The 27125-nt window shown below is 36.0% G+C and overlaps 1 protein-coding gene across 4 annotated transcripts in view; it reads left to right on the top strand.

Moving 5' to 3' along the window:
- AKT3 (v-akt murine thymoma viral oncogene homolog 3) overlaps window positions 1-27125 on the top strand; it is a 295324-nt gene that overhangs the window by 173814 nt on the left and 94385 nt on the right. For all 4 annotated transcript variants that reach the window (XM_012644381.1, XM_012644380.1, XM_012644382.1 and 1 more), the window contains 3 exons: window positions 3783-3914; window positions 22569-22634; window positions 24019-24087. In XM_012644381.1, coding sequence (XP_012499835.1) covers window positions 3783-3914; window positions 22569-22634; window positions 24019-24087 — 267 coding nt within the window. The remainder of the gene's footprint in view (window positions 1-3782; window positions 3915-22568; window positions 22635-24018; window positions 24088-27125) is intronic.

Genomic DNA, 27125 nt, shown 5'->3' with positions numbered 1-27125 from the left:
CACCATGCCCAGCTGATTTTTTCTATATATATATTTTTAGTTGTCCAGATAATTTCTTTCTATTTTTTCATAGAGACAGGGTCTCGTTCTTGCTCAGGCTGATCTCGAACTCCTGAGCTCAAACGATCCACCCGCCTCAGCCTCCCAGAGTGCTAGGATTACAGGCGTGAGCCACTATGCCCGGCCTGAGAAGCAACATACTTTTTAAAAAATCTCTTGTCCCTAAGAATTGCAATTCTTAAGGTATTTAGTAAGATTTTATAATTGTATATTGCTTTTCATCTATAAATGTCATAAAGCAACTCACAAATTATTTTCCGATTTTTATCCCCAAGAATTCAGTTTTATTTTCTATGATATTTAGTACAAGTGTACACAGCAAATATCATTTTCTAGTGCTTTTAGATGAAAATTGAGAAAGATACTGTTCAAATGAAACTTTGAGCAGTAAAATGACATCCTGGCCTGGTTGTAAGAATAATGTCTCTCAGTTACTTCTTGCCATGGAACAAACTACCCCAAATGTAATGTCTTAAAACAGCAGCAGTGTATTGTTTCTCATGATTTTGTAGTTTGGGCATTTCTGGCGATCTTGTGTGGTTGGATCTCAAGCAGCTGCCTTTAGCTGCTACTTGGGCTGGGCTGGAAAATCCAAGGAAACCTTTCTCACGTGTCTGGGGGACTGGTGGTGACTGTTGGCTGAACCACATGTGGTTCTTCTCCACATGGTCCCTCTCTCTGTGATACTTACCTTCTGGGGCCCTGCTACCTGGCCTCCTTCTCCAGCAGGGTAACCTGGACTTGCAAACAGCATGAGAGCTGGCTTTCTAGTTCTAACGAGGGAGAAAGCATAAACTGCCAGGCTTAAAGGCCGTGTCTAGAACCGGCATAGGCTCTATTTGGTGTAATATTTTGTGTTCAAAGCCAGATACAAGGCTAGCCCAGGTAGAAGGAGAATCGAGTCCACTTCTTCATGGGAAGAGTGAAATGTGCATGCAAAGGTCGGGGCGGGAAATCATGGCGGCCTTCTTGGGAGATTACCTAGCACAAACGGCTTTGTGTTTTGTAATAACCCCTGATTTCTTTTTTTACTCTATTAATGAAATTAAATCTACCTAGTAAATGTCACTGGTTCAACTGACACTAGTTTTCTTACCAAATTTCAAATATTTAGAGCCCCGTGTTTGACTTTTGGTTGGATTAATAAATGTATTTTGTTATTTTCCCTGCTGTCTCTTTGCTGCTTACCTTTTACATTGAATTAGAGATATTATTGAATGCTTAAAACATTATGACTTGACATTTGGGGAAAATTATCAAAATTATAGGCAGCAGATGTTGTTGAAAATGTAGGCATTCATTTCTAAAAGTTTCAGATTTCTTACATATATGTACATGAGGCATATTGGTCTGTAGTTTTCTTGCATTGTGTTCATCTGGTTTTAGTATCAGATGATGCTGGCCTCAGAGTGAATGGGAAATATTTTCTTGTTGAAATTTTCAGGTAGAGTTTGTATAGAATTGGTATCATTTCTTCTTTAAATGTTTGTAGAATTCACCAGTTAAACCATCTGGGCCTGGAGTTTTCTTTGTTGAAAGGTTTTTTGCTATGAACTCAATTTTCTTAGTATATATAGGGCTATTCACGTTACCTATTTCTTTTAGAGTGAGCTTTCTTTTTTTTCTTTTGAGACAGAGTCTCGCTTTGTTGCGCTGGCTAGAGTGAGTGCCGTGGCGTCAGCCTAGCTCACAGCAACCTCAAACTCCTGCCTGGGCTCAAGCAATCCTTCTGCCTCAGCCTTCCGAGTAGCTGGGACTACAGGCATGCACCACCATGCCCGGCTAATTTTTTTCTATATATTTTTAGTTGTCCAATTAATTTCTGTTTTTAGTAGAGACAGGGTCTTGCTTTTGCTCAGGCTCGTCTAGAACTCCTGACCTTGAGTGATCCACCCGCCTCGGCCTCCCAGAGTGCTAGGATTACAGGTGTGAGCCACCGCGCCCGGCCTAGAGCGAGCTTTCTTAGTTTGAGACTTTCAAGCAATTTGTTTATTTCATCCAAAGTGTTTATTTTATTGATACAAAGCTGTATTTGTTTTAGTATCCGTAGACTCTATAGTGATGTTACCTGTCATTCGTGATACTGGTAATTTGTGTCTTCTGTCTTTATTTTCCTATATAATCTGGCTAGAAGTTTATCGATTTTTATTGATTTTCTCAAAGAACCAGATTTTGGTTTCATTGATTTTCCTCTATTTTTTTTCATTGTTTTTAAATTTTAATTGATTTCTACTTTGATCTTTATCATTTTCTATCATCTAATTCTTTTGGGTTTAATATGCTTTTTGCTCCCCCCATAGTTTCTTAAGAAAGAAGCTGAAGTCATTGATTTGAGACATTTAGCACATTTATGTCATATGATGATAAACAGAAAAAAAAATCATAAAAGGCACTAAAATATTTAATTACTTCTGATTATAGAATAAAACCTTTATACTTGTTATTCATAAACCTTTAAACCAAGTTTAAATTTAAGAAAGTAAACGGAGCATACATAATTACCTCCCTTTTGTCTAAAAACCCATTAAAATGATAGTAAAGGAATTTCATAAGGGGATAAGTTCACAAAAATGAAAAGCTGAGTGGGGGAGGGGCAAGTGATTTCAAAATTTTGGAAGTTTGGCCAGGCGCGGTGGCTCACGCCTGTAATCCTAGCTCTCTGGGAGGCTGAGGCGGGCGGATTGTTCGAGCTTAGGAGTTCGAAACCAGCCTGAGCAAGAGCGAGACCCCGTCTCTACTAAAATTAGAAAGAAATTAATTGGACAACTAAAAATATATAGAAAAAATTAGCCGGGCATTGTGGCGCATGCCTGTAGTCCCAGCTACTCGGAAGGCTGAGGCAGGAGGATCGCTTGAGCCCAGGAGTTTGAGATTGCTGTGAGCTAGGATGACGCCATGGCACTCTAGCCTGGGCAACACAGTGAGACTCTGTCTCAAAAAAAAAAAAAAAAAAAATTTTGGAAGTTTGTGGAAGGATGGTGATAGATAAAGCAGAGCAGGAAACGTGCACACAGAGGGGACTATAAAGTATAAGTGACAGGTCTGCCTGGCAAATCCTGGGAATCACCTGATTTACCAATAGGAATGAGAAATGAAACCAAAAACAGACTGATTAATTAAAAACATTCTCCTTAGAGCTCCTTGCCTTCCTGTTCTAAATTGCCCCAATTGTTCTCTCATAAGTTATAACTGCTGTCTTTCTTAGATTTCTTTTCACTGAGTTCTCCAAGGTTGCTCTCAATATGTCTTACAAACATACCTTTCTGTTTGTCGGATTCCATCATCATTTTGCTGGAGTACATTCTCAAATAGCTCCTTCCAAAGTACTGCTCCCTTAGGCATATTTGGAAATGTTTGTGTAGGATATTTTTGATTATCACATTGTCCAGGGGTAGCAGCAGCACTAAATCCTTGAAAACTTGAGTCCTTGAGAATGAGTGAAAGTGATTTTTCCCCCTTTGCCATTTCACTTGACTGATTATTTGACTGGCTGAGGAACTCTAGGTTCAAAATCATTTCTCCGGTGTCTGAGACCTGCTTAAATTATTTTTGGCATCCATGACTGCTGATGAGACAGCCAATGCCAGTCTTACTCTTTTTCATGTAAGAGTACTTAGAAATTTGTAAAATTTGTTTTTGAATGAATATTGCAAACATACATATATGCTAACAAATAAATTGCATCTAATACTTCATATTATGTTTTAATTTGTATTTTTCAGACAATGAACGATTTTGACTATTTGAAACTACTAGGTAAAGGCACTTTTGGGAAAGTTATTTTGGTTCGAGAGAAAGCAAGCGGGAAATATTATGCTATGAAGATTCTGAAGAAAGAAGTCATTATTGCAAAGGTAACTGGTACTAGAGTTCATTACTAAATTTTATGTGCAGTGTGCATGTGTGTATGCATTTACATGCTAAAGTGTGGAAATTTCATTAAACAACCAAAATATGATTGTAGGCTACTGCTACAGTAATTTGTGTATTAATATTTATAATGTTAAAAGTTTTCAAAAGTTTATAATATCTGAATATTAAATATTAAAACTATTTTGTTCTCTTGAGGGACTAGAGATATTTATTCTATATTTATATGTTTGGGACAATGATTTTGCTTTATATTTGTAATCTCTATCAGCAGTTATACTAGTATTGCTTTTTAATATTTTCTCCCAGTGTTCTAAATTTCTTATTAAAGAAAAGATTGATTAGAATAGTGTAGATGGTTTGTACTCATAAATTATGAAGTTTATGTGACATTGAGTGGAAAAGCATCCTAAATAGATTTGAAAATACTAGATGGTGAAACTAAAATAAATAATAGTCTTTGAAATTCTTTTAGGAGGCTTTAACCTCCATCCCATACCTTTATTCAGCTTAAATGTTTACAAATTATTAACATGTTAATGATGCCAGTTCTCACTCAGAGTTCTGAATCGATTCTCAAGTTCCTCAGTAGACAAATTTGATATACTTTACAATTGGTCTATGCTTTATGTTCTACTTAATTCAATAAATAACACATACAATATTATCACTATACTTTGTAGACTACTTTAACTTTCGGCTATTTGCTATCATAGTGTCCTCATCTGAAGTGTATTGTGCCATACACTTCATGAAAGCATGTTCCTCCCATCTTTATACATTTGTTTCAATCTCAGTTCCTTCAGAAGTCAGTGTCCCCTACTGGAAAGAACATTGAGTTTGGAGTCATATAAGCTGAAGTTCCCATCCCACCTAATAACCTTTAACAACCAGTTTTTGGGGGAGTACTGTTCCCTTGGAGCATTTGGAAATCTTTGGGGGGTGATAATTTCCTTATCACAATGACTCAGGGGGAGGGGCAATTCTGACAGTCACCAGGTAGAAGCCAGACATGCTAAATATCCTGCAGTGCATTGGAGAGCCCATTAAAGCCTTAGTTTTTTTCATTTGTAAAACTGGTAGAATAAAAACTTCAGACAGGAATATTTTGAAGAATAGGATATATAAAGTATTTAGAATAGTACCTAGCACTTAATTAAACTGATATTTTTCTGGGAGGTAGTAAAGTATAGTAGGCTCTGCCACTTAGGAAATGGTCCCAAATAAATTACCCAACTTTTTATGCCTTTGTTTTCTCATCTGCAAAATGGGGCTAATAATAGTACCCACCTCATAGGATTATTATCAGGGTTACATGAATAGATAAATGTAATAATGTTTGCCATAATTTTTAAATAAATTTAACAAATTAAATTACATATTGAATAAAATTACATTAAAATTAAAATAGTATTAAATGGAAAATATTATTATAAATATTTGCTGCTATTATTATTACCATCCACTGTATATCAAGCATCGGTATGTGTACCAGTTCCATTCTATTTCTCCTTTTATATACTAGCCTCAGTTATTCCCCATTATTTAATTTCTGTTCATCATACTTGAGAATATTTTATTAGACACTGTTTTTATCTCACTAATTACTTATACTTTTCCTGAGCAATTATACAGAATTTGGTATATTTCACAAATGATGGAATATTCTGATTGATGTAGTTCCTGTCTGCTTTCCCCCAACAAATCCATTTATTAATTTTTTCAAAGATAATATGCTTGTTGAGAAGGAGTTTGACAATGAAAGAAAAAAAAATTAAAAAAAAAAGTATGCTTGTTTATAGCAAAATAATTAACACTGTGACATTTTGGAGTCTGACAAGAGCAGGGGTTTGGATCCTGATGATCAGAGAGTAAATGGTGTTCATGGGTCTTTTTATTGGTGACATTAACTGATCACCTGATTAAAGTGGTATCTACTGAATTTCTCCTCTGTAAAATTACTATTTTTCCCTTTGTAATAATAAATATCTTAGAGGAAATACTTTGAGACTATGTGAATATCCTGTTTCTTCTTAAGCTTTCATCTTCTAATTTTAACATCCATCAGTGATTTCTGTCTACGATAATGATAACTGTTGTTTAATGATGATGTTCTATTTCCCTCATTCCTAATACATTTATTGTTAGTCTAGCTAAAGGCTTTGTCCATTTTGTCTTTTCAAAGAACCAAGTTTTGTTGATTTTCTGTTTCCTTCTCTCAATTTTTTTAAATTTTTGATTTAATCTTTACTTTTTTCCTTCCTTCTGCTTGCTTTGGTTTAGTTTTTTTTCCCAAGTTCCTTAAGTTATAAAATTAGGTTGTTGATTCAAGATCTTTTTTATTTTTTAACGTAAGCATTTATAGCTATAAATTTCCCCCTTAGCACTGCTTTTTCTGCAGCCTATAAGTTTGGATGATGTTGTATTTTTGTTTTCATTCATCTCTAAGTATTTTCTAATTTCCCTGTGATTTCTCCTTCTATCCATTGGTTGTTTAAGAGTCTGTTGTTAGGCCGGACGCGGTGGCTCACGCCTGTAATCCTAGCACTCTGGGAGGCCGAGGTGGGCGGATTGTTTGAGCTCAGGAGTTCGAAACCAGCCTGAGCAAGAGCAAGACCCCGTCTCTACTAAAAATAGAAAGAAATTAATCGGACAACTAAAAATATATAGAAAAAATTAGCTGGGCATGGTGGCGCATCCCTGTAGTCCCAGCTACTCGGGAGGCTGAGGCAGAAGGATCACTTGAGCCCAGGAGTGTGAGGTTGCTGTGAGCTAGGTGGGCGCCACGGCACTCACTCTAGCCTGGACAAAAAGAGTGAGACTCTATCTCAAAAAAAAAAAAAAAGAGTCTGTTGTTTAACTTCACAAATTTGTGAATTTTCTAGTTTTCTTTTTATTATTTATTTCTACTTCATCCATTGTAATCGGAGAAGATACTTTGTATTTGTCTTTTTAAATGAATTGAGACTTAATTTGTGACCGAACATATGGTCTATCCTGGAGAGTGTCTCATGTAAACACGAGAACAATGTTGTTAGGTAGAGTATCTTGTGTATGTCTGTTAGATCTAGTTGCTTTATTGTGCTGTTCAAGTCTTCTGTTGCCTCATCTTCTGTCCGGTCATTCTATCTGTTATTGATAGTGTGGGGTATTGGAATCTCCAAATATTACTGTAGAATGGTCTATTTCTTTTTTTAGTTATGTCAGTTTTTCATATATTTAGATGGTCTGTTACTAGGTATGTAAATGTTTGTAATTGTCATACCCTCTTGTTGCATTGGACCTTTTTGTCAGTAATGTCTTTTTTGTCTCTTGTAACCTTTTCCACTTAAAGTCTGTTATGTCTGATACTATAATAGTATAGCTACCCCTGCTCTCTTTGGTTTACTCAAGTTGCCTCCCTCTCCATCTGTGGTATTGCTTTCTGCGAGTTAAGTTACCTATGGTCAACTGCAGTCCAACAATAGATGAATACAGTAAAATAAGATATTTTGAGAGAGAGAGAAAAAGATACCATATTCACAGAAGTTTTATTACAGTGTATTGTTGTAATTGTTCTATTTTATTATTAGTTATCATTATTAATCTAATTTTAACATTCATTTATAATGGATGTATCTAATTTATAAATTACACTTTATCATAGGTATGTATGTGTAGGAAAGAACATAACATATACTGTCAGCCCTCCTTAACTGTTGGTTCTTCATCCACAGATTCAACCAACCAAGGATTGAAAATATTAAAAATAATAATAACAATAATGATACAACAATAAAAATGATACAAATAAAAACCAATATACTATAACAACTATTTGCATAGCATTTACATTGTATTAGGTCTTAAAAATAATCTCGAGATGATTTAAATTATCTGGGAGGATCTATGTAGGTTATATACAATACTATGCTATTTTATACAAGGATCTCAAGCATCTGTGGATTCGGGTATCTGCAGGGATACCCAAATGGGTATTGCTTGGAAGCAACCCCTGCAGATACCAAGGGATGACTGTATAGGGTTCGATACCATCCATGGCTTCAGGCATCGACTTGGAGATATTGAAACATAACCCCAGCTGATAAGGGGCACAATATTTGCATGGATATCTTTTTTTCTCTTTTACTTTTAACCTGTTTGTGTATTTGGATCTAAAGTGAGTCTCTTGTAGACAGCATTGAGTTGGCTCATACTTTTTGTGTGTTTGTTTAATTCATTCCTAGTCTCTGTGTTTTGATTGGAGCGTTTAATCCATTTTCATTTAAAGTAATTCCTGGTAAGGAAGGACTTAGGTCATTTTTCTATTTATTTTCTATATGTCTTACAGCTTTTTTGCCCCTTATTTCTTGCATTACTGTTGCCTTTTGGGTTTAGTTGTCTTTTGAGTGAAACATTTTAATTCCCTTCTCATTTTCTGTAACTATTTTCTTCATGGATACCAGAGAGATTGTATTTAATATCCTAAAGTTGTAATACTCTAATTTGAATTTATACTGCCTTAACTTTAATAACATATAAAACTCTGCTTCTTTATAGCTCTAGTCTTACTTATTTTCAGTTGTTGGTATATTAAAATGACATCTTTATGCATTATGTGTCCAAAAACATAGACTATTAATGTTTTAATGCATTAGTCTCTTAAAACATGTAGAAAAGAAAAAGTGTCGTTATAACCCAAAGTTACAATAATACTACCATTTATAATTGCTCAGGTATTTACCTTTACTCGGGATCTTTTTCTCCATATGGCTTCAAGGTACTGTCTAGTATACATTCATTTCAACCTGAAGGGACTGTCTTTAGTATTTCTTGCAGGGCAAGTCTAGTGGTAGTAAACTCCTTCAGTTTCTGTTTATCTGATAGTGTCTTAACTTCTTATTTTTGAAGGATAGTTTTGCTGGATATAGGATTCCTGGTTGACTGTTTTTTCCTTTAGCTCATTGAATATATTAATATCAACCTATTTCCTTCTGGCCTGCAAAGTTTCTAATGAGAAATCTGCTGATAGTCTAGAGATCCCTTGTATGTGATGAGTTGTTTCTCTCGCTACTTTCAAGATTCTTTCTTTGTTGTTGGCTTTCAACAATGTTATTATAATGTCGCTCAGTGTGATTCTTTTTGAGTTTATCTCTTTGGAGTTCATTGAGCTTCTTGGATATTTAAATTCATGTCTTTCGTCAAATCTGGGAAGGTTTCAGCCGTTATTTCTTCAAATAGTCACTGTTCTCTCTCTCCTTTTGGGATTTGCACAATGTGTATTTGGCCTATTTGATGGTGCCCTGTACCAGCCTTAGGCTCTCTTCACTTTTCTGCAGTCTTTTTTTTCTGTCCCTCAGACTCTATAATTTCGATTGTCTTATCAAGTTTGCGGATTCATTCTTCTGCCTGCTCAAATCTGCTTTTGAAGCCTTCTAGTGAATTTTAAATTTCAATTATTATACTTTTTAGCTCTAGGATTGTTTTGGTTTCTTTTAATGTTTTCTAACTCTTTACTTATGTTTCCATTTTGCTCATATATTGTTTTCTTGGCTTTTTCCACATCCTCTTTTAGCTCTTTGACCACCTTTAAGATGGTTTTTTTGATGTCTTTGTCTAGTAAGTCCTCCATCTGGTCTTTCATAGGGATACTTTCTATTGATTTTTTTCCCCCTGTGAATGGATCTTAATTTCCTGTTTCTTTGGTGTTCCTTATGATTTTTTTTGTTGTTGAAAACTGAACATTTGAATCTTATAATGTTGTACTCTGGATCACATTCTCTCCGTGTCTTCTTTCCTTGGATTTGCTGGTATCCATCTGAAGTATAAACATCAGGTCGTCTTAGGTTTTGTTCTGAGCCCATTCCTCTCCTTGGGCATGTACAGTAACTCTAAATTCCCCATTTGTGTGGTTGCTTTTGAGTATTGTAATCTGTGATTACAACATAGATTCTTAATATTTGTAAAGCAAGGTCCTTATTGCCCACCATGGTCTCACAAGTAGTGTTTAAGCTGCTCTAGGAACACACATGCAGCTGCTGCTCTGTCCTTGGGCTAGGTGTGAGCAATGGGTAGCCACTACCCAGCTGAGAGCTGAAATGACCAAAATTAACTACAGTTCACCATCTAAGCCTTCTCTTGGAAGTTGCAAGTCTTCAGTACTCTCCAGAGTTCCCCGATAGTTACCTCAGATAGATTCTGCCAATGCAGTTCTCTAGGTGGGGAGATGGATTCCTGGTATTTCCTACTGTGCCAGAGAGTGTTCTTTCTCCTCATTTATTTATTCAATTATTCATTTATTTTTATTTTAGACACAGGGTCTTACTCTGTTGTCCAGGTTGGAATGCAGTGGCTCACTGCAGCCTTGATCTCCTGGGCTCAAGTGATCCTTCTGTCTCAGCCTCCTGAGTAACTGGGACTACAGGTGTGCACCACCATGCCCATCTAATTTTTAATTTTCTTTTTTGTAGAGATAGGATCTCACTATGTTGCCCAGGCTGGTCTTGAACTTCTGGCCTCAAGTAATCCTCCCGCCTTGGCCTCCCAGAGTGCTAGGATTACCTGTGTGAGCTACCATGCCCGGCCTCTTTATTTAATTATTCATGTTTGCACAGAGTCATAGATACTTATTTTATTCTATAGGTGGTAATGCAGTACTGTCATTTATTTTATTGCTATAATTATTCAAGCTTTGGCCATTGAAAGCCTTCAAGTTGTTCCTGTGCCCTTTTGACATATCCTTATTTTGATTTTAACATCTCTTTACTTTCTGGCACCACAAGATTCTCTGTGCTCCTCCTGTATTTCCCCTACTCCAGCCTTGGAATCAGTCATTTCTCCAAGGATCCCTGGTTTGACTTCCTTAATTTTACAGTGTAAGTACATTTTATGAAGTTATAGAAATTGAAAGCAATTTGTATATTGGTAACATAAATATAGTGGAGGATATCACAGTCCAGAACAGGAAACAGAAAGGAATATAGCTGAAGTGGGATTCTTTCTACCTAATAGAGCCCCACCGAGATGCCCAGTATCTTTTTAGCATATTCTGAGGAGGAGGAGTATATAAAAAAGCAGTGTGCAAGTTTTAACTTACCTTGGTTAGAACAGTTGGGTCAGTCTAAAACCACTCATATCCCCAGCCAGTGACTGATGTTTATATCATCAGAATAAAAGTAGCTGCCCTTACTATTGTTACTGAGTAGTCTGTTTTGGAAAGGCGAGGGTCCCAGGTGTGGCGGTTGGCACCCTATTTTACTGGACATCTGTGGAGGTCAGACTGAAGTAGTCAAGTGACCATTCAGTTCCCCACCTCATACTCTTAAAATGAAATGTGCTAGCGAATGTTTTCTGATCCATGTAGGAGAATTTATGGTTAGTTTTCTCATTCATCAAGGAAACCAGTGCTCAACTAATTCACTTTATTTATCATTCAAGAATGTGAACAGACTACTGAGGATCACCAAGCAGATGAGAAAAATCTAAAGAATATAAAAGAAAAACACCAAAAGGAACAAAAGAACAGTTGATCCTGGTGAAAATAGACAAAAAAGAGAACAGAAATAAGTTAACAATCTCCGGTTATAGTACATGTACAAAGATAGAAAAAGGTATTGCATGTATCAAACAAATTGAAAAAAAGTAAAGCACAAGAAAGAGTAATTGTAAATTTAATGTATGGATACTAAAATAAAAAAATTTAATAGAAGGATTAGAAATAAATTTGAGGGAATATTTGAGAATGAAGAACCAAAAATAAAGAGATGGAAAATATTGATAAAATAGTTACTACATTAAAGCTCAATCAGAGGAAACCAACATTTGTAAGAATTGAAAGGATTTTTAAAAAGATTAGGAAAACTAATCAAAGAAATAAAATTTGTTAGACCTGAAGAAGTCTTCAGACAAAAGGGTCTACTGTGTGCTGAACAAAGGAAAGAGGACCCCTTACACATTCTTTTATATTTTCAGGAAGTTTCTGAACATCAAGGCTAGAAAGATGAGCTTAAAAGCTTTCAGACAGCAAGAACAGATTGCCTCTCAATAGAGGAATGACAACCAAACTGTGCGACACTTATTTTTAGCAAAACTTAGAAGGAAATTCAAGAAAGAGTCAGGGATGGGATCCATGAAATGATAGAACTAAAACTCAGTGCAATGAAAAGAAATTCTAACCTGACAGATGACTAAATAGACAGTTCCTATTAGATTATTTGACTTAAGTTGGCTAATGGTAGAATAAAGGAAGAAGGAAAAATAATTTAGAAACTTCAAGAAAACAAATATTTGTTCAAGAAAGACATAATCCATACATGAAGCAAAGTGAAATGGAATGATTATGAGCAATGAATGGAGTATAGGCAAACCTCATTGCACTTTGCAGATATTGCATTTTTTATAAATTGACAGCCTTTAGCAACACTGCATAAAGCAAACCCATCAGTGCCATTTTTCCAACAGCATGTGCTCACTTTTGTCTCTTGTGTCACATTTTGGTAATTCTCGCAATATTTCAGACTTTTTCATTATAACTTTTATGTTGATCTGTGATCAGTCATCTTTGTTGTCACTATTGTATAATAATTGTGTTGGGGCACCACAAATTGCACCTGTATAAGAAGGCGAGCATAATCGACGAATACTGTGTGTGTTTTGACTGCTTCACCCACCATCCATACCCCTCTTTCCCCCTCCTCTCAGGCTTCCCTATTTACTAGAACACAATATTGACAGTAGGCCAATTAATAACCTTACAGTTTGTCCTCTAAGTGTTCACATAAAAGGAAGAGTTGCATGTGTCTCACTTTAAATTAAGAGCTAGAACTGATTAAGCTTACTGAGGAAGGCATGTCCAAAGCTGAGACAGGCTAAAAGCTATGCCTCTTGTGCCAAACATTTAGCTAGGTTTTGAATGCAAAGGAGAATTTCTTGAAGGAAATGAAAAGTGCTATTCCAGTGAACACATGAATGATAAGAAAGTGAAACAGCCTTATTGCTGGTATGTATGGAGAAGTTTGGAGTGTTCTGAACTGAAGGTCAAACCAGCCACAACATTCCCTTATGCCAGAGCCTGATTAAGAGTGAGGCCCTAACTCTCTTCAATTCTATAAAGGCAGAGAGATTTGCGGAAGCTGCAGAAGAATAGTTGGAAGCTAGCAGAGGTTGGTTCATGAGGTTTAAGGAAAGAACCTGTCTCCGTAACAAAGAAATGCAACGTGAAGCAGCACATGCTGCTGTAGAAGCTGCTGCAAGTTATCCCAAAGATCTAAGATAATTGATGAAAGTAGCTACATTAAACAGATTTTTCCATGTAAAGGAAACAGCCTTATATCAAAAGAAGATGCCATCTAGGACTTTTCATAGCTAGAAAGGAGAAGTTAATGCCTGGCTTCAAAGGATAGGCCAGCAGCTCTCTTGTTGGCAGCTAATGCATCTGGTGACTTTAAGTTGGAAACCAATGCTCATTTACCATTCTGAAAATCTAGGGCTGTTAAGAATGATGCTAAATCTACTTTGCATGTGTTCTAGAAATGGAATAATTAAGCCTGGATGACAGCACATCTGTTTACAGCATGGTTTGCTTAATATTTTAAGCCCACTATGGAGACCTACTGCTCAGAAAAATAATTCCTTTAAAAATATTACTGCTCATTGACAATGCATCTGGTCACCCAAGAGCTCTGACAGAGATATCCCAAGAGATTAATGTTATTTCCATGCTTGCTAACACAACATTCGTTCTGCAGCCCCGTAGATCAAGGAGTAGTTTTGACTTTCAAGTCTTACTATTTAAGAAATACATATGGTAAGCCTATGGCTGCTATAGGTAGTGATTCCTTTAATGAATCTGGGCAAAGTCAATTGAAAACCTTCTGGAAATGATTCACCATTCTAAATGCCATTAAGAACATTCATGATTCATGGGAGGCAGTCAGAATATCAACATGAACAGGAGTTTGGCAGAAACTGATTCCAACTCTTTTGGATGACTTTAAGGGGCTCAAACCTTCGGTGGAGGAAGTAACTACAGATGTAAAAATAGCAAGCAAACTAAAATTAGAAGTGGAGCCTAAAGATGAGACTGAATTGCAGCAATCACGTGATAAAACATTAATGGATGAGGAGTTAATTCTTAAGGATGAGCAAAAAAAAAAAAAAGGTTTCTTGAGATGAAATCTGATGAAGAATGTGTGAACCTTATTGAAATGACAAAGGATGTGGAATATTAAACGAACATAGTTGATAAAGCAGCAGCAGGGTTTGAGAGGATTGACTCCAGTTTTGAAGGGTGTTCTACTGTGGGTAAAGTGCTATCAAACAACATTGCGTGCTACCGAGAAATCTTTCATGAAAGAAAGAGTCGCTTGATGCAGCAAACCTTGCTGTTGTCTTATTTAAGGAATTGCCACAGCCGCCACAACCTTCTGCAACCACCCTGACCAGCCAGCAGCCGTCAGCATCAAGACAGGATCCTCCACCAACATGAAGGTTACAACTTGCTGAAGGCTCAGATGATCCTTAGCTGTTTTTTGGTTAAAATAAATAAATATTATATTTTTAAATTAAAGTATGTACATTTTTTAGACATAATGCTATTGCATACCTAATAGACTACAATGTAGTGTAAATCTAACTTTTATATGCACTGAGAAACCAAAAAAATTGTGTGACTCACTTTGTTGTGATACTGGAACCTAACTCATAATATCTCCTAGGTACACCTGTATAAGAAAAGAGGCTATTTGTCTAGTATACATGAAGCATTGTCTTTTGAGGAGCTCAGGTTTATTGATGTGGCGTGACCTTTCCTTCATTACAAGTCTAAGCATACTATTTGGTTCTCTCATGAATGATATTTACTATTGCAAACACCAAATCAGTGTTTAGTTTTTAGAATCTATCAGTGGATAAAACACAGAAGAGTTAATTATAGTTAAAAGTGTTATAAACCCTGTCACTGTAAAAGAAATGATATAATTGATGGATGTCAGCTGAAAGCATGGTATAATCGTAAAGAAAAAGAAAGAATGAGGGCAGAGGCCAATAGTTGCAAAGCAAGAAGTTGACAGAGCCACCAGGAACTGAGAGGCCTAGAGAAAAAAAGAGAGCCATCATGGGCTTAGAGGATGGATATGCAAATTACAGAGGATTAGTCTCAGACCTTGAAATCTAATAGAATTTCCCCTGCTGGGTTTAGAACTTGCTTGGGATCAGTGACATCTTTATTCCTTTCAATTTCTCCCTTTCTGAATGGCAATGTCTGTCTTATGCCTGTTCCCTCATTTTATTTTGGAAGCAAATAACTTGTTTTCTAATTTAGGAGGTCCACAGTTGTAGAGGAATTTTTCCCCAGGTTAGATCATATCCAGAGTCTCACTCATATGTGATTTAGATGATGAGATTTGGGGCTTTTGAGCAAATGATATTTAGTTGAGATTTTGGACTTGGAGTTGATACTGTAATGGATTGAGAGTTTGGGCAACGTTGGAATGGGGTGACCTGTAGTGGGTGAATGGTGGCTCCATAAATAATGTGTCCACATCCTAATCCTTGGAATGTTAATGTTGTCTTATTTGGAAAAGGTATATGCAGATGCAATTATGCAGACATAATTAATAGAGTCTTGAAATAAGGAGATCGTCTTTGATAATCTGGGGAGGACCTAAATCCAATGGTAAGTATCCTTATTAGAATGAGGAAGAAGGAGATTTGACCCACACAAAGGAGGCAGTGATACAAAGATAGAGGCAGAGATTGGACTGATGTGGCTGCAAGCCGAGGAATGCTAAGGACTGCCAGCAGCTGCTAGAAGCTGGGAGAAGGGCATGGGATGGATTCTTCTCCAGAGCCTCTGGAGGGAGCACGGCTCTGATCGTCTTGAGTTTGTACTTCTGCTCTCTAGAACTATGGAGAATAAATTTTTGTTGTTTGAAGCCGTCAAGTTTTTTTTGCTATTTTCTTACAGCAGCCACAAGAAATTAATACAGTTAGATACCTCAAAATGTGAGCTTTTCCACTTTTGGAAGGCATGTGCTGAACCAGATTGCCTACAGCAATAGTAGTCTACTAAGTGCTCTCCCCTCAAGTCCATTCCCATTCATAAAGGATTGAGTTATGTTGTCACAGATCTAGTGAACTGTCTTTACCACTAGCCACTACAGCTGCATTCTCTGTCCACTCCAGTTTTCCTAGAAGGGATGAAGGCACGAGCCATCTCATTAGGCCTTTAGGAATTCTGGAATAATGGTTTAAAAGTGTAATTACAATTTCTTGCTTAGGGATCATCCCTGCTTCTGGCACCCACAGCTGTGGCCCTGTTGCCAGGGCCTTTGCATTAGGTAGGAATACGGAGAGTTGAGGTAATGTAGGGAAGGTCCAGCTGTGTCATACCATGGGACTTGGTACCCATTTTGGCATCAGAAGTTTATCATCTGCCTTGTCATCCTTCCTTTTTCTAGACCATGTCATGTTTTAGCGAGTCAGGGTTGTTCTAACTAATCCTACTTCAGATGCCATCTGTGTCAGGGATGCCAAAGACCGCTCTCAGGCTCACTGAGTCATGACTCACAAGACTCAGAAAAGCTGATATATATGTTGTTATGGTTTATTATAGTGAAAAGATACAGATTAAAATCAGCAAAGGGGAAGCCGCCGTGATACAAGGTCCAGAAGAAACCGGGTACCAGTTTCAAGGTGTTCTCTCCCAGGGGAGTCACATGGATGCTGTATGATAGTGGAGTCAGTGTTCGCTAGAGAGACAGAACAAATAGAATACATATAGAGATATAAATATATGAGAGGGGACTTATTAGGGAAATTGGCTCACACCACTATGGAGGCTGAGAATTCCCACAGCAGGCTGTCTGCAAGCTGGAGACTCTGGGATGCCAGTGTCTCATAATTAATATGTCTTAGTCCAAGTCCAGAAACCTCAGAAATGGGGGAGCTCGTGGTGTAATTCTTAGTCTGAGGCTGAAGGCCTGAGAACCCAGGGAGACACTGGTGTAAGTCCTAGAGTCCAAAGGCCAGGGAGCTGAGAGATCTAATGTCTGTGGGCAGGAGAAGAAGAGTGTCCCAGCTCCAGGGGAGAAACTTTTCTCTGCCTTTTTATTCTGTCCAGGCCCCCAGCTGATTTGATGGTGACTGCCCACATTGAGGATGGATCTTCCCACTCAGTCCTCTGACTCAAATGCCAATATCCTCTGAAAACACACTCACAGACATACCCAGAAATAATGCTTTACCAGTTCTGTAGATACTCCTTAAACCAGTCAAGTTGACACCTAAAATTAACCATCACAAATGCACTTAATACTTCCAGCAACAATGGATCACAACACTTGTGGAGTGTTGTCACGCAAAGAAGCTCACTTGAGCCTTGGTGTCCAGAGTTTTTATTGGAGGTCAGTTACATAGGCAAGCAGTATGTTTAGGTAATTTGTCTCTATAGATGTGGAATATCAAGGTGAGAGAGTAAAGACGAACTTGTCCAATCCAGGGAATTGAGAGAGGCAGAAGAGACTAGAGGCTAAAGTGATTATATCATGATGGAAGGCAAAGGAGTTAATGTAGCCCTCCATGTAAGTAATACTTGGAACAGGAGCATCAAGAACAAAGTATCAAATACAGCACTTGAGAAAGGTGATAGTGTTCATAGATAACAGAACTCCATAAAAGTGAAAAATCTTCAAAAGGAATAGAAATCAAGGAACAGTGAAAAGACAGGATGACAATTGGAAATGGAAGAAGTGTTAGAAGTCAGCATCTGGGCCAATGCTCAGCCTTTTAAGAGGGGAAATTTGGGACCCCGCATTTAGAGCTTGATAAGTGTGACATCTCTCTGGGGGAAAAAAGTGTAGATTGCTAACACATGGCTTGCAGAGACAGTGAAAAAGTAAATAATGATCACTGGGTAATCATTGTGGTTTAATTAAAAGTAAGGTGCCATTTCACTAATCGACAGGGAAATGCAAATCAGAGCTGCAATGAGATATCACCCCAGTTAAAATGGCTTTTATCAAAAAGACAAAAAATAACAGATGCTGATGAGGATGCAGAGAAAAGGAAACTCTCGTGTACTGTTGGTGGGAATGTAAATTAATATAGCCACTATGGAAACCAGTGTGATGATTCCTCAAAAAACTAAAAGTAGAACTACCATATGATCCAGCAATCCCACTGCTAGGTATACATCCAGAAGGAAAGAAATCAGTATTTTGAAGAGACATCTGCACCTCCATGTTTATTACAGCACTATTCTCTATAGCCAAAATACAGAGTCCACCTAAGTGTCCATCAGCTGTGAATGGGATAAAGAAAATGTATATATACACAGTGGAATATTATTTAACCATAAGAAGAAGGAAATCCTGTCATTTGCAACCACAGGGATGGAACTGAAGGTCATTATGTTAAGTGAAATAAGCCAGGCACTGAAAGACAAATGTTACATGTTCTCACTCTGTGGGAGCTAAAAAAAGTCAATCTCCTGAATATAGAGAGTAGACTGGTGGTTCCTAGCAGCTGAAACAGGATAGCGGGAGAGGCAGGTGAAGTTGGAGTACAAAAATACAGTTAGAAGGAATAAGATCTAATGTTCAATAGTTCAGTAGGGTGTCTATGGTTAACAATAATCTATTGCACATTTTTAAATAACTAGAGAAGAATTCAGATGGGATCAGGTGCGGTCAGGGTGGTATGGCCGTAGATGAGAAGAGTTCAAATGTCCCCAGCGTAAAGAAAAGATAAATGAGGTGATGGATATCTAATTACCCTGATTTGATCATTATACATACGTGAATGTGTCAAAATATAATATATACCCTGCAAATATGCACAACTATTATGTGTCAATTTTTTTTAAAGTGTGTCAGGGTGACACTCTCCCTCTTCTCCTGTTTCCCCCACCCACTGTATGTCCTCCTCTAGGTCTCATAGCTCTGGATGGATGAAGGAAATGCTTTAGACAGTGTGTCTTGTTTCAGCTAGCTTCTGATAGAGTCAGTCACTATGGACTTTTGGTCAAGATGGAGAAAATAAAGTGAACAGAGTAACAGTGCCTAAGTTAAGTACATGCTAAGTTATTTGAAGATGGAGGCAGTCTTGTGACATGGAAATGACCTTTAATGTTGGACTTAGATGTGAAATCAGTATTGACTTTTTCACCTGCATCTTGAGGAATTTTACATCTGCGAACCTCAGATTCCTCGTGTTAAATGGGAATATAAAGCTTAACTTGCCAAGTCGGTTCAGGAATTAAAGAGGATGCCACCCTCAGTGTGCTTCACTGACATGTGGAGATGTTCTCTTTCTCCTCCTCTTTGCCATCTCCTCCGCCTCGTCCCCCTCAATAACCGCACTACCACAGTATAGTGAGTGGGCACGTGAAAGGAGAGTTACATCTTGTGTGGAAGAGGGTGAGTGATACATTGGAGAGGACTGGGAAAAGAAGTATGAGGAGGACTGTTCTTCTGCCTCATGTGGGTCCTCAAGAAATAAAATCCCATTTTCCCTAAAGCTCCCTTCTGGGAAAGAAATCAGATTTTAAAATTCTTTATTTAATATTTCACCCTGGGTGAATATGTGTGAGTCTGTACTTCAAAAGCTTTCTCATGAAAGAAATCATTATACTTATATTGTATACCCAAGCATTTCTAGAACTCTTCATTTATAATTATGATCAACGAATGGAGTTTTAAAAGCATCACATTGTTATAGCCACTAAGTTTTATCACTGTTATTTTTAACTTTTTGTTTTGATGTGTTACTTTTAACTGTAATTAAAAATTATTGGCATCTGTGTTTACTTTTTAGCTTGTACATACCTTATCTTGAAAGTAGAAACTAATTAGTATGTGAAATACAGTACTATTAAATATGCATTAATGGGAAAAATTGTGTCTGATCAGATGTAAAATGTAGAAAATATATTTTAATATCTGAAAGATATGTACATGGTATTCCAGTTTCATTCTTAAAGAAATACTGTTTTAGCTTTTGTCTCCATATATCTTTCCTAGGCTCCTTTGATGTATTCAGACAGACTACAGAAATTTTTTTTAAAAAAAATAAAAAAAAACCAGTCTTCTCTCATGAAACTTATTAAGTGATTTAGAAAAATAACCATTATATGTGATGGGCTTGTTTTAACAAAATAAAATGAAATACCCCCCCAGAAACATTATTCAAAGCACTAAAATATCTTTTCTGGCCCCAAATGATTTTCATGCTTACTTTAGTCTGTTCCTGATTTCCTGACCCAGATCACTTAACATCCTAAACCGTAACAAATGTTCTCTCTTCTGTGATTATCTTGGTGACTGCCTATAAAGAAATATTTCATTTGGTTCACGTTCATGTTGGAGGCATATGATTTTTATATTATTACTGTTAATTTTATATCACAAAACTATCCCCCTTTTTCCTGTTCCTGCTTGCCACCATGGTAGTCAAAGCCATCCTCATTTTTCTTCTGGAGGACTGTAGTAGTCTCCTAATTTTTGCTGTTCTTTTCAGAAGAACATGAGTAGACTTTTTAAAACACAAATCAAATTGTGGTACTCCCGACTCCCCATCTCCCTCACCATCACATTACCAACGTACACTCTTCCAGTAGCATTGGTTTGCCTTCACAACCTCATTTCCCAAAGTCCGCAACCTCCATTTTTTCTTTAATACCACTTATCAGAATTATAAATACTATAATAATTATTTATGTTGGATATTTGTCTGCTTGCCCGTAAATTCCATGATCAAAGTGATCTTATCTTTTTTATTAAACCACTTTATACCTGCGCCATTCTGAGTTTAGTAAATGCACATTCGTGGTTTTATTTTTTTTGATGAGTGGTTTTGGTTCTGAATATCACAAAATAGCTACTTTCGGAATGCTAAATAATGTATTTCTATTCATTATGTGATGCACGTTAACTGCAATGTCCCCTTTGATTTTTTTCCTATTAACACTGATCATCATCTGACTAACTAGAATGAAAGCTCCAGGAGAGCAGTGACGTTTGTCTGTTTTGTTCAGTGCCTTGTCTCGGATGTGTAGAACAATACCCAAAACATATTTGTTGCATATGTGTTGAAGGAATGAGTGGATGAATGAATGATTGAATGAATGAACTTCCACACACCTGACGTCTTGGAATTCATTCCTGTGATGAGCAATTCAGTTCAACAGACATTAAGTATCTGCTGTATGCTAGCCATTATGCTAGGCACTGTGGGTATAGAAATCACTTCTGGTATCATTTCTGCTTCTGATTTAATTCGTATTAAAATGTTTGCTATTATTCTAATTAATTTAGGAATTATGCCATGATATGACAATGGCTTTCAAATTGAGCACTTAAAACTGGCTCCTATAAAACAAGACTGTAGTGGTCTCATGCTTACGCTTTGCTTCACTGTTTTTACATACTGTGTTGTTAATTACACTTTACTTTCTGTTCAGACATAATTAATTGGCCTGACCCTCTTGGAACAGTTTTGGGATCTTCACTTCTTTGATTAATCTATTTCTCATTTATCTTCTAGATCTAACTAAGGTCAAATGATTTTATAAAGATAATAAATACATTGCAGTGTCCTGATGTTTTGCTCTTCGTGTCTGTCTTTCTTACAATCTAATTTTGATTTGCTGACAGTGTTAGGAAACAGATCCAGCAAGGGCTTTGTTTAGAATCTCAATGGAAGCAAAGAACAGAGATGATATGTTAGTTTTAGCAGTTTCCTTTCCTTTCTTTAAGATGGTGTTACTTCTGAAATATGAAACATTTTTTCCATGTCTTTGTATGTTGAAGAAAATATTTCCTAGTTTGCTTTTGATGTCAAGATAAGATTTATGTACAAAACTGAGGAAATAATATTCAGTAACATTCTTAGTTTATTTTGGGTTTGAAATACAGCCACATTTTATAATTGTCACCAAGAGTATGAGAGTCATGACCTTTTTATAAAGAAGCATGTTAAACCTGTAGTCCTAGCTGCTTGGGAGGCTGAGGCGGGAGGATCCCTTGAGACCAGGAGTTCGAGGCCAGCCTTGGTAACAGAGACTCTGTCTCTAAATAAATAAAGAAATGATTTTTTTTTTAAAAAAATTAAGCACATTAAAAAGCCTCTGTTCCTTTCTATTTTTAAAATGTATAATTGAGAAATAAATATTATATGTGTATTCTGTTCTTTAATAACTGATTTTTTTAAAGTAGGAGACTTAGAGATTCTGTGGTCTTTTTGTAAATTATATTCTTTATATCCCACTCAATAAAATTTGTTACAAACATGGAAATACTAATTACTCATGCTGAAATATTAGCTGATAAGGCATTCCCTTTTAGGGGAAAATTTTAGTGTTTAATTTTCTTTGTCCCTGATAATTTTTTGGTTGATTTTTATGTATCATTATTGATATACTTTAAGTATGAGTGAGTTTATATGAGTCTATACCTTATAGCTATCTGAATTAAATCATTAATTTGATTTTTGTTTTGTTTTGGGGGGGAGGGGAAGCTGAACAATAAAGGAAGCATACCACTATGTTTTTAAATCCTTTTCTACCTCTGGGTTTAACCTCTTCTGATTTTAGGTAAATAGTGAAATTTTTATGTTACCAGTGCTCAGAACATACATTAAAAGTTTGCTTTTTTCCTTTGTAGGATGAAGTGGCACACACTCTAACTGAAAGCAGAGTGTTAAAGAACACTAGACATCCCTTTTTGACAGTAAGTGACTAGAGGAGAGATGTTATAATCATAACATTTTAAATTTAAGGAATTTTGTTATATGAAAAATTACATTTTAAATAACATTCATTTAGATATTATTTAAAATAGCCATTTTCTTTGTGGAAAGACCATAAGTCAAATTTCTTTGAAATTAATTGAAATGTGTGGATTTTTACAGTATGTATGCATTTGTAATCACTCCCATTATGTATCTGTTACCTTTTTGAGACTTTTTTCTTTTTTTGCTCCCATGAATCTCATTGCCATTAAAAAAATAACAATAAACCATAAAACTAATAGATTACCTGTGGCATTTTAAGGAGACCATTGAGAAAATGGTAGATTTGTTTAAAGTTCCTTAATATTAAATGTAAAGATATTATGTTTCTTTTGTTTATTGGCTTCTGATAAATACTAATGATCAGGCAGTGTTTTTTCAAATATGAAAGGAAGAAATCTTTATATATTTTATGAGACTCATTATAGAAATGAGACTTCTTTGAGGGACACAGCACTATAAGAAATACAGGAATACTAAATATATTGGAGATAGGATAAGTCATATGTTTTTTTCACTAGACAAAGTATAAATTGTGATTTATATGTATATAACTTAGTTATTTTGAAACAAACTGATTTTTTTAGTCCTATTCTTAGATTCCTTGTAATAGAGGGATAATTTGTAAAGTTTCTTTATGTTCCTGGATATTAAAAGCATATGGATATTAAAAATAATAGCTAGACTTTCAAAAGTTGAGCCCTTTAAATTGTTAGAATTGTTTAAAGTAGACATTTTTAGAGTTATCACTACATATAATACCTGGACTTACTTTGTTACTTTTGTGTTTATTGTCTAGTAATAAGATAGCATTTTGATACCTTTTTATAACCTATCAAATTATACGAACCAACTTTGTTGGGTTGGGTCATGTTATGCACCCAATATGCAAAAAGTGATATTGAAATTATATTAGAAATATAAACATAATAACTTTAACTGTATTCCTAAGCAACTTCAACTAGAATAATTTGTAGGCCATACTTTGAGGTTGCGTGGATTAGAACTTTGAGGACCAACCCAGTTTCAAATACATAGAACGATAGATTGAGAGTACTCATCAGAATCACTAAGTTTACTTTTATTTGAAATTTTCATTTTAATTTTTCTCATAATAATACCTATTGCTGAGCTAAATAAAATTTGTTTTATGTTTCTCATAAACTCTTAAGCATTCTTGAGTAAATAAAATAGACTCTTAAGGAACAATAACAATTCATTTTATCAATCATGCTTACTATTTCTAAATGTTCTATTTTTGGTACCAATATAGTGATAAGAATGTAGGATTAAAATATAACATTTTTTCTTTTTTATTTCAAGTCCTTGAAATATTCCTTCCAGACAAAAGACCGTTTGTGTTTTGTGATGGAATATGTTAATGGGGGAGAGGTGAGTCAAGAAGTAAATCCTGCATTTGCATGGTAGTATTTTCATTATTTTAAAAACATTCCTTAAAAATACACGTTATAATATAGCAGTTCTCCGTTTCCTGATAGGTATTTGTATAGCTCTTTGAACTCTTGAGTAGATGGGAACTGAATAATTTCTAATGAGATGTAATGATTGTTTTTTATATATTGGAAAGCATAATCATATTCTCCCTTTTCTGTATGTTTAACTGTAAAAAGTTTTACCACAAGTATGTTTTTGAAGTCATGTTATTAAATTTTGAAAACCACAAATATAAGATTTATTATGTTTTGCAAAGTTCTTCCACAAGTAGGCTTTCTGTGAAACTTGTGAGAAGTTATTTTACCCATTTTAAATTCAATTGAAAAATAGTCCATAGGTGCATTGTGGCTGAGTTTCTCTTCTCTTACACAGTAGAGTAACATGACTGCATTTAAGAGATTTAAGTCTCTTAAATACAGATCTTATAGTTTTGAAATTTAATCATTTCAGTAGTATATTTCACTTATTCCTTTATTCCTTATCCTTTCCTTTCCTCATTTTTGGTCAAAATCAATGTGAGGAAAAAATGAAATTTGCAAGAATAGTGAACTGGAAATATTTTATACTGTGGGCTTTCTGAAATAAATTTAATTATTAAATAGAGGCTTGCATCTCATAGACTTTAAAATATTCTTCTTTTTCAAAACAAATAAATTAATTAAACATCCTCTATAAAATTTTTTTTTTTTTTTTTTTTTGAGACAGAGTCTCACTCTTTTGCCTGGGCTAGAGTGCCATGGCGTCAGCCTAGCTCACAGCAACCTCAAACTCCTGGGCTCAAAGCGATCCTTCTGCCTCAGCCTCCCAAGTAGCTGGGACTACAGGCATGCGCCACCATGGCCGGCTAATTTTTTCTATATATTTTTATTTGTCCAATTAATTTCTTTCTATTTTTTTAGTAGAGACGGGGTCTCGCTCTTGCTCAGGCTGGTTTTGAACTCCTGAGCTCAAACAATCCGCCCGCCTCGGCCTACCAGAGTGCTAGGATTACAGGCGTGAGCCACCACGCCCGGCCCCTCTATAGAATTTTTTTCCTATAGAGTTATCTGGTTTGTAGAAATTAGTTGATTGCAAAACTTATTCATTTATTTGGTAAACACATTTTGAGTGCCTAGGCAGTGTGAGTTTATCAAAATGTGTTAAGACATTATCCTTGCTATGAAGTACATATTTTGTTTTATAAGTGCATTATAAATTAGAATGTGTAGTGAAAGACCTAAGTGCTAATAAATTCATAAAAGAAAATGCTTTATGGATGATCTAGTATTTAGGGTAGGCTTAATGATATTTCAACCAGGGAACTGATTTAAGAAGATATTTCAAGCAGAGAGGGTGGTGTGAGCAGAATCACTGGTACATGAGCATAGGGCAAGAAGAACTTGAATAAATAATAATAATCCAGGCACGCAGAACTAGACCCTTGTAGTCAAATGGCTAAGAAACTATGAAGAAAATGAATGTTGTGAAACTGTAGGGCTAGTACATCATAATGACCAATTAATTGGATGTGGATAGAAACAAATGATGATTTTTATTGGGAATCAGAGGGACTTAACAGATACAGTGAAGTTATGAAGAACATGTCAAGGGTAAGATTATAAATTTGGTTTTGAAAAGGTTTTTCCCAAGATTGTAAGGAAATATGTATGTGAAAATATCACAGAAAGTAAATGTTATAACTTTTGGATCATATGGATAATCCATACAGTTTTGGGAGCCATTCCCTTAAAAGGTTGTAATTTATGTTACAGAGGTGAAATGAAATTGATGAAACCTCTGTGTCAGTATTATCAAAATTCAAAATGCACATATTCTGGTACTCAGCAATTTCACTTCTAAGAATTTATCCTATAGACACACACAGATACACCACAGAATTATGTGTGGATAAATATGTTCATCGTAGCACTATAATACCTTAAATGAGCATTCAGTAAGAAGTCTGCTTAAATAAATTGTGTTACATCCGTGTGGTGGAATCTCTAGATCCACTAAAAAGAATGAGGCAGCCCAATATGGGCTGATACAGAAGTAAAATTTAAAAAGTAATGTACAGACAGTGTATGAAGCATGCTACCATTGTGGTAAAATGAAATTAGACCACATACCTGTGTACCTATGTTTGTGTATTCATTGAATATCTCTGGAATGATATTCCATAACACCCAGCACTAACTGGGTGTTAGTGCTCGCCTTTGGGAAGATAAACTGAGTGGCTGGGGATAGGCTAGGAGGAAAACTTGTTTTTACCGATGCATTCTGTAGCTTTTGTATTTTGTTCCACACACACATGTTATCTATTGAATACTTGAAAATAGACAGACGAATAAATGGATGACCAGGGGGACAGTAATAGAGGGAAAATGATAATTTGCAAACAAAAACTCAAACACTCTTAAGTGCCTCTTATTTTTTACACAGTATTATGTATTCACACCTATTAACACTCATCATATTGTTTTATAATTACCAACTTATTTGTCTTTCCTACTAAACGTTTAACTTCCTAAGAGGCTTGTTTACTGGTATAACCTAGCACCTCACACACTACCTGGCACATCATAGGTACTTGGCAAATATTTATTAGATTATTTGAATGAATAAATGAACAGATGGATGAACAAATTCCCTCGGCGGGCAGGGATGAGAGATGTTAGCAAAAGTGGTTAAATAGGCCGGGCGCGGTGGCTCACGCCTGTAATCCTACCACTCTGGGAGGCTGAAGCAGGAGGATCGCTTGAGAACAGGAGTTTGAGACCAGCCTGACCAAGAGCAAGACCAAAAATAGAAAAAATAGCTGGGCATGGTGGGCATGCCTATAGTCCTACTCAGAAGACTGAGGCAGGAGGATCGCTTGAGGCCAGGACTTTGAGAGTAAAGTGAGCTATGATGATGCCACTGCACTCTAGCCTAGGCAGCAGAGTGAGACTCTGTCTCAATTAAAAAAAAAAAAAAGATTTCTGCATTCATATCTG

This window comes from Propithecus coquereli, unplaced genomic scaffold (assembly GCF_000956105.1).
Source record: "Propithecus coquereli isolate 6110/MARCELLA unplaced genomic scaffold, Pcoq_1.0 Scaffold210, whole genome shotgun sequence".
In the NCBI taxonomy this organism is placed as follows: domain Eukaryota; kingdom Metazoa; phylum Chordata; class Mammalia; order Primates; family Indriidae; genus Propithecus; species Propithecus coquereli.
The sequence above is the reverse complement of the archived record's forward strand: the minus strand, read 5'-3'. Positions and strand labels throughout refer to the sequence as shown.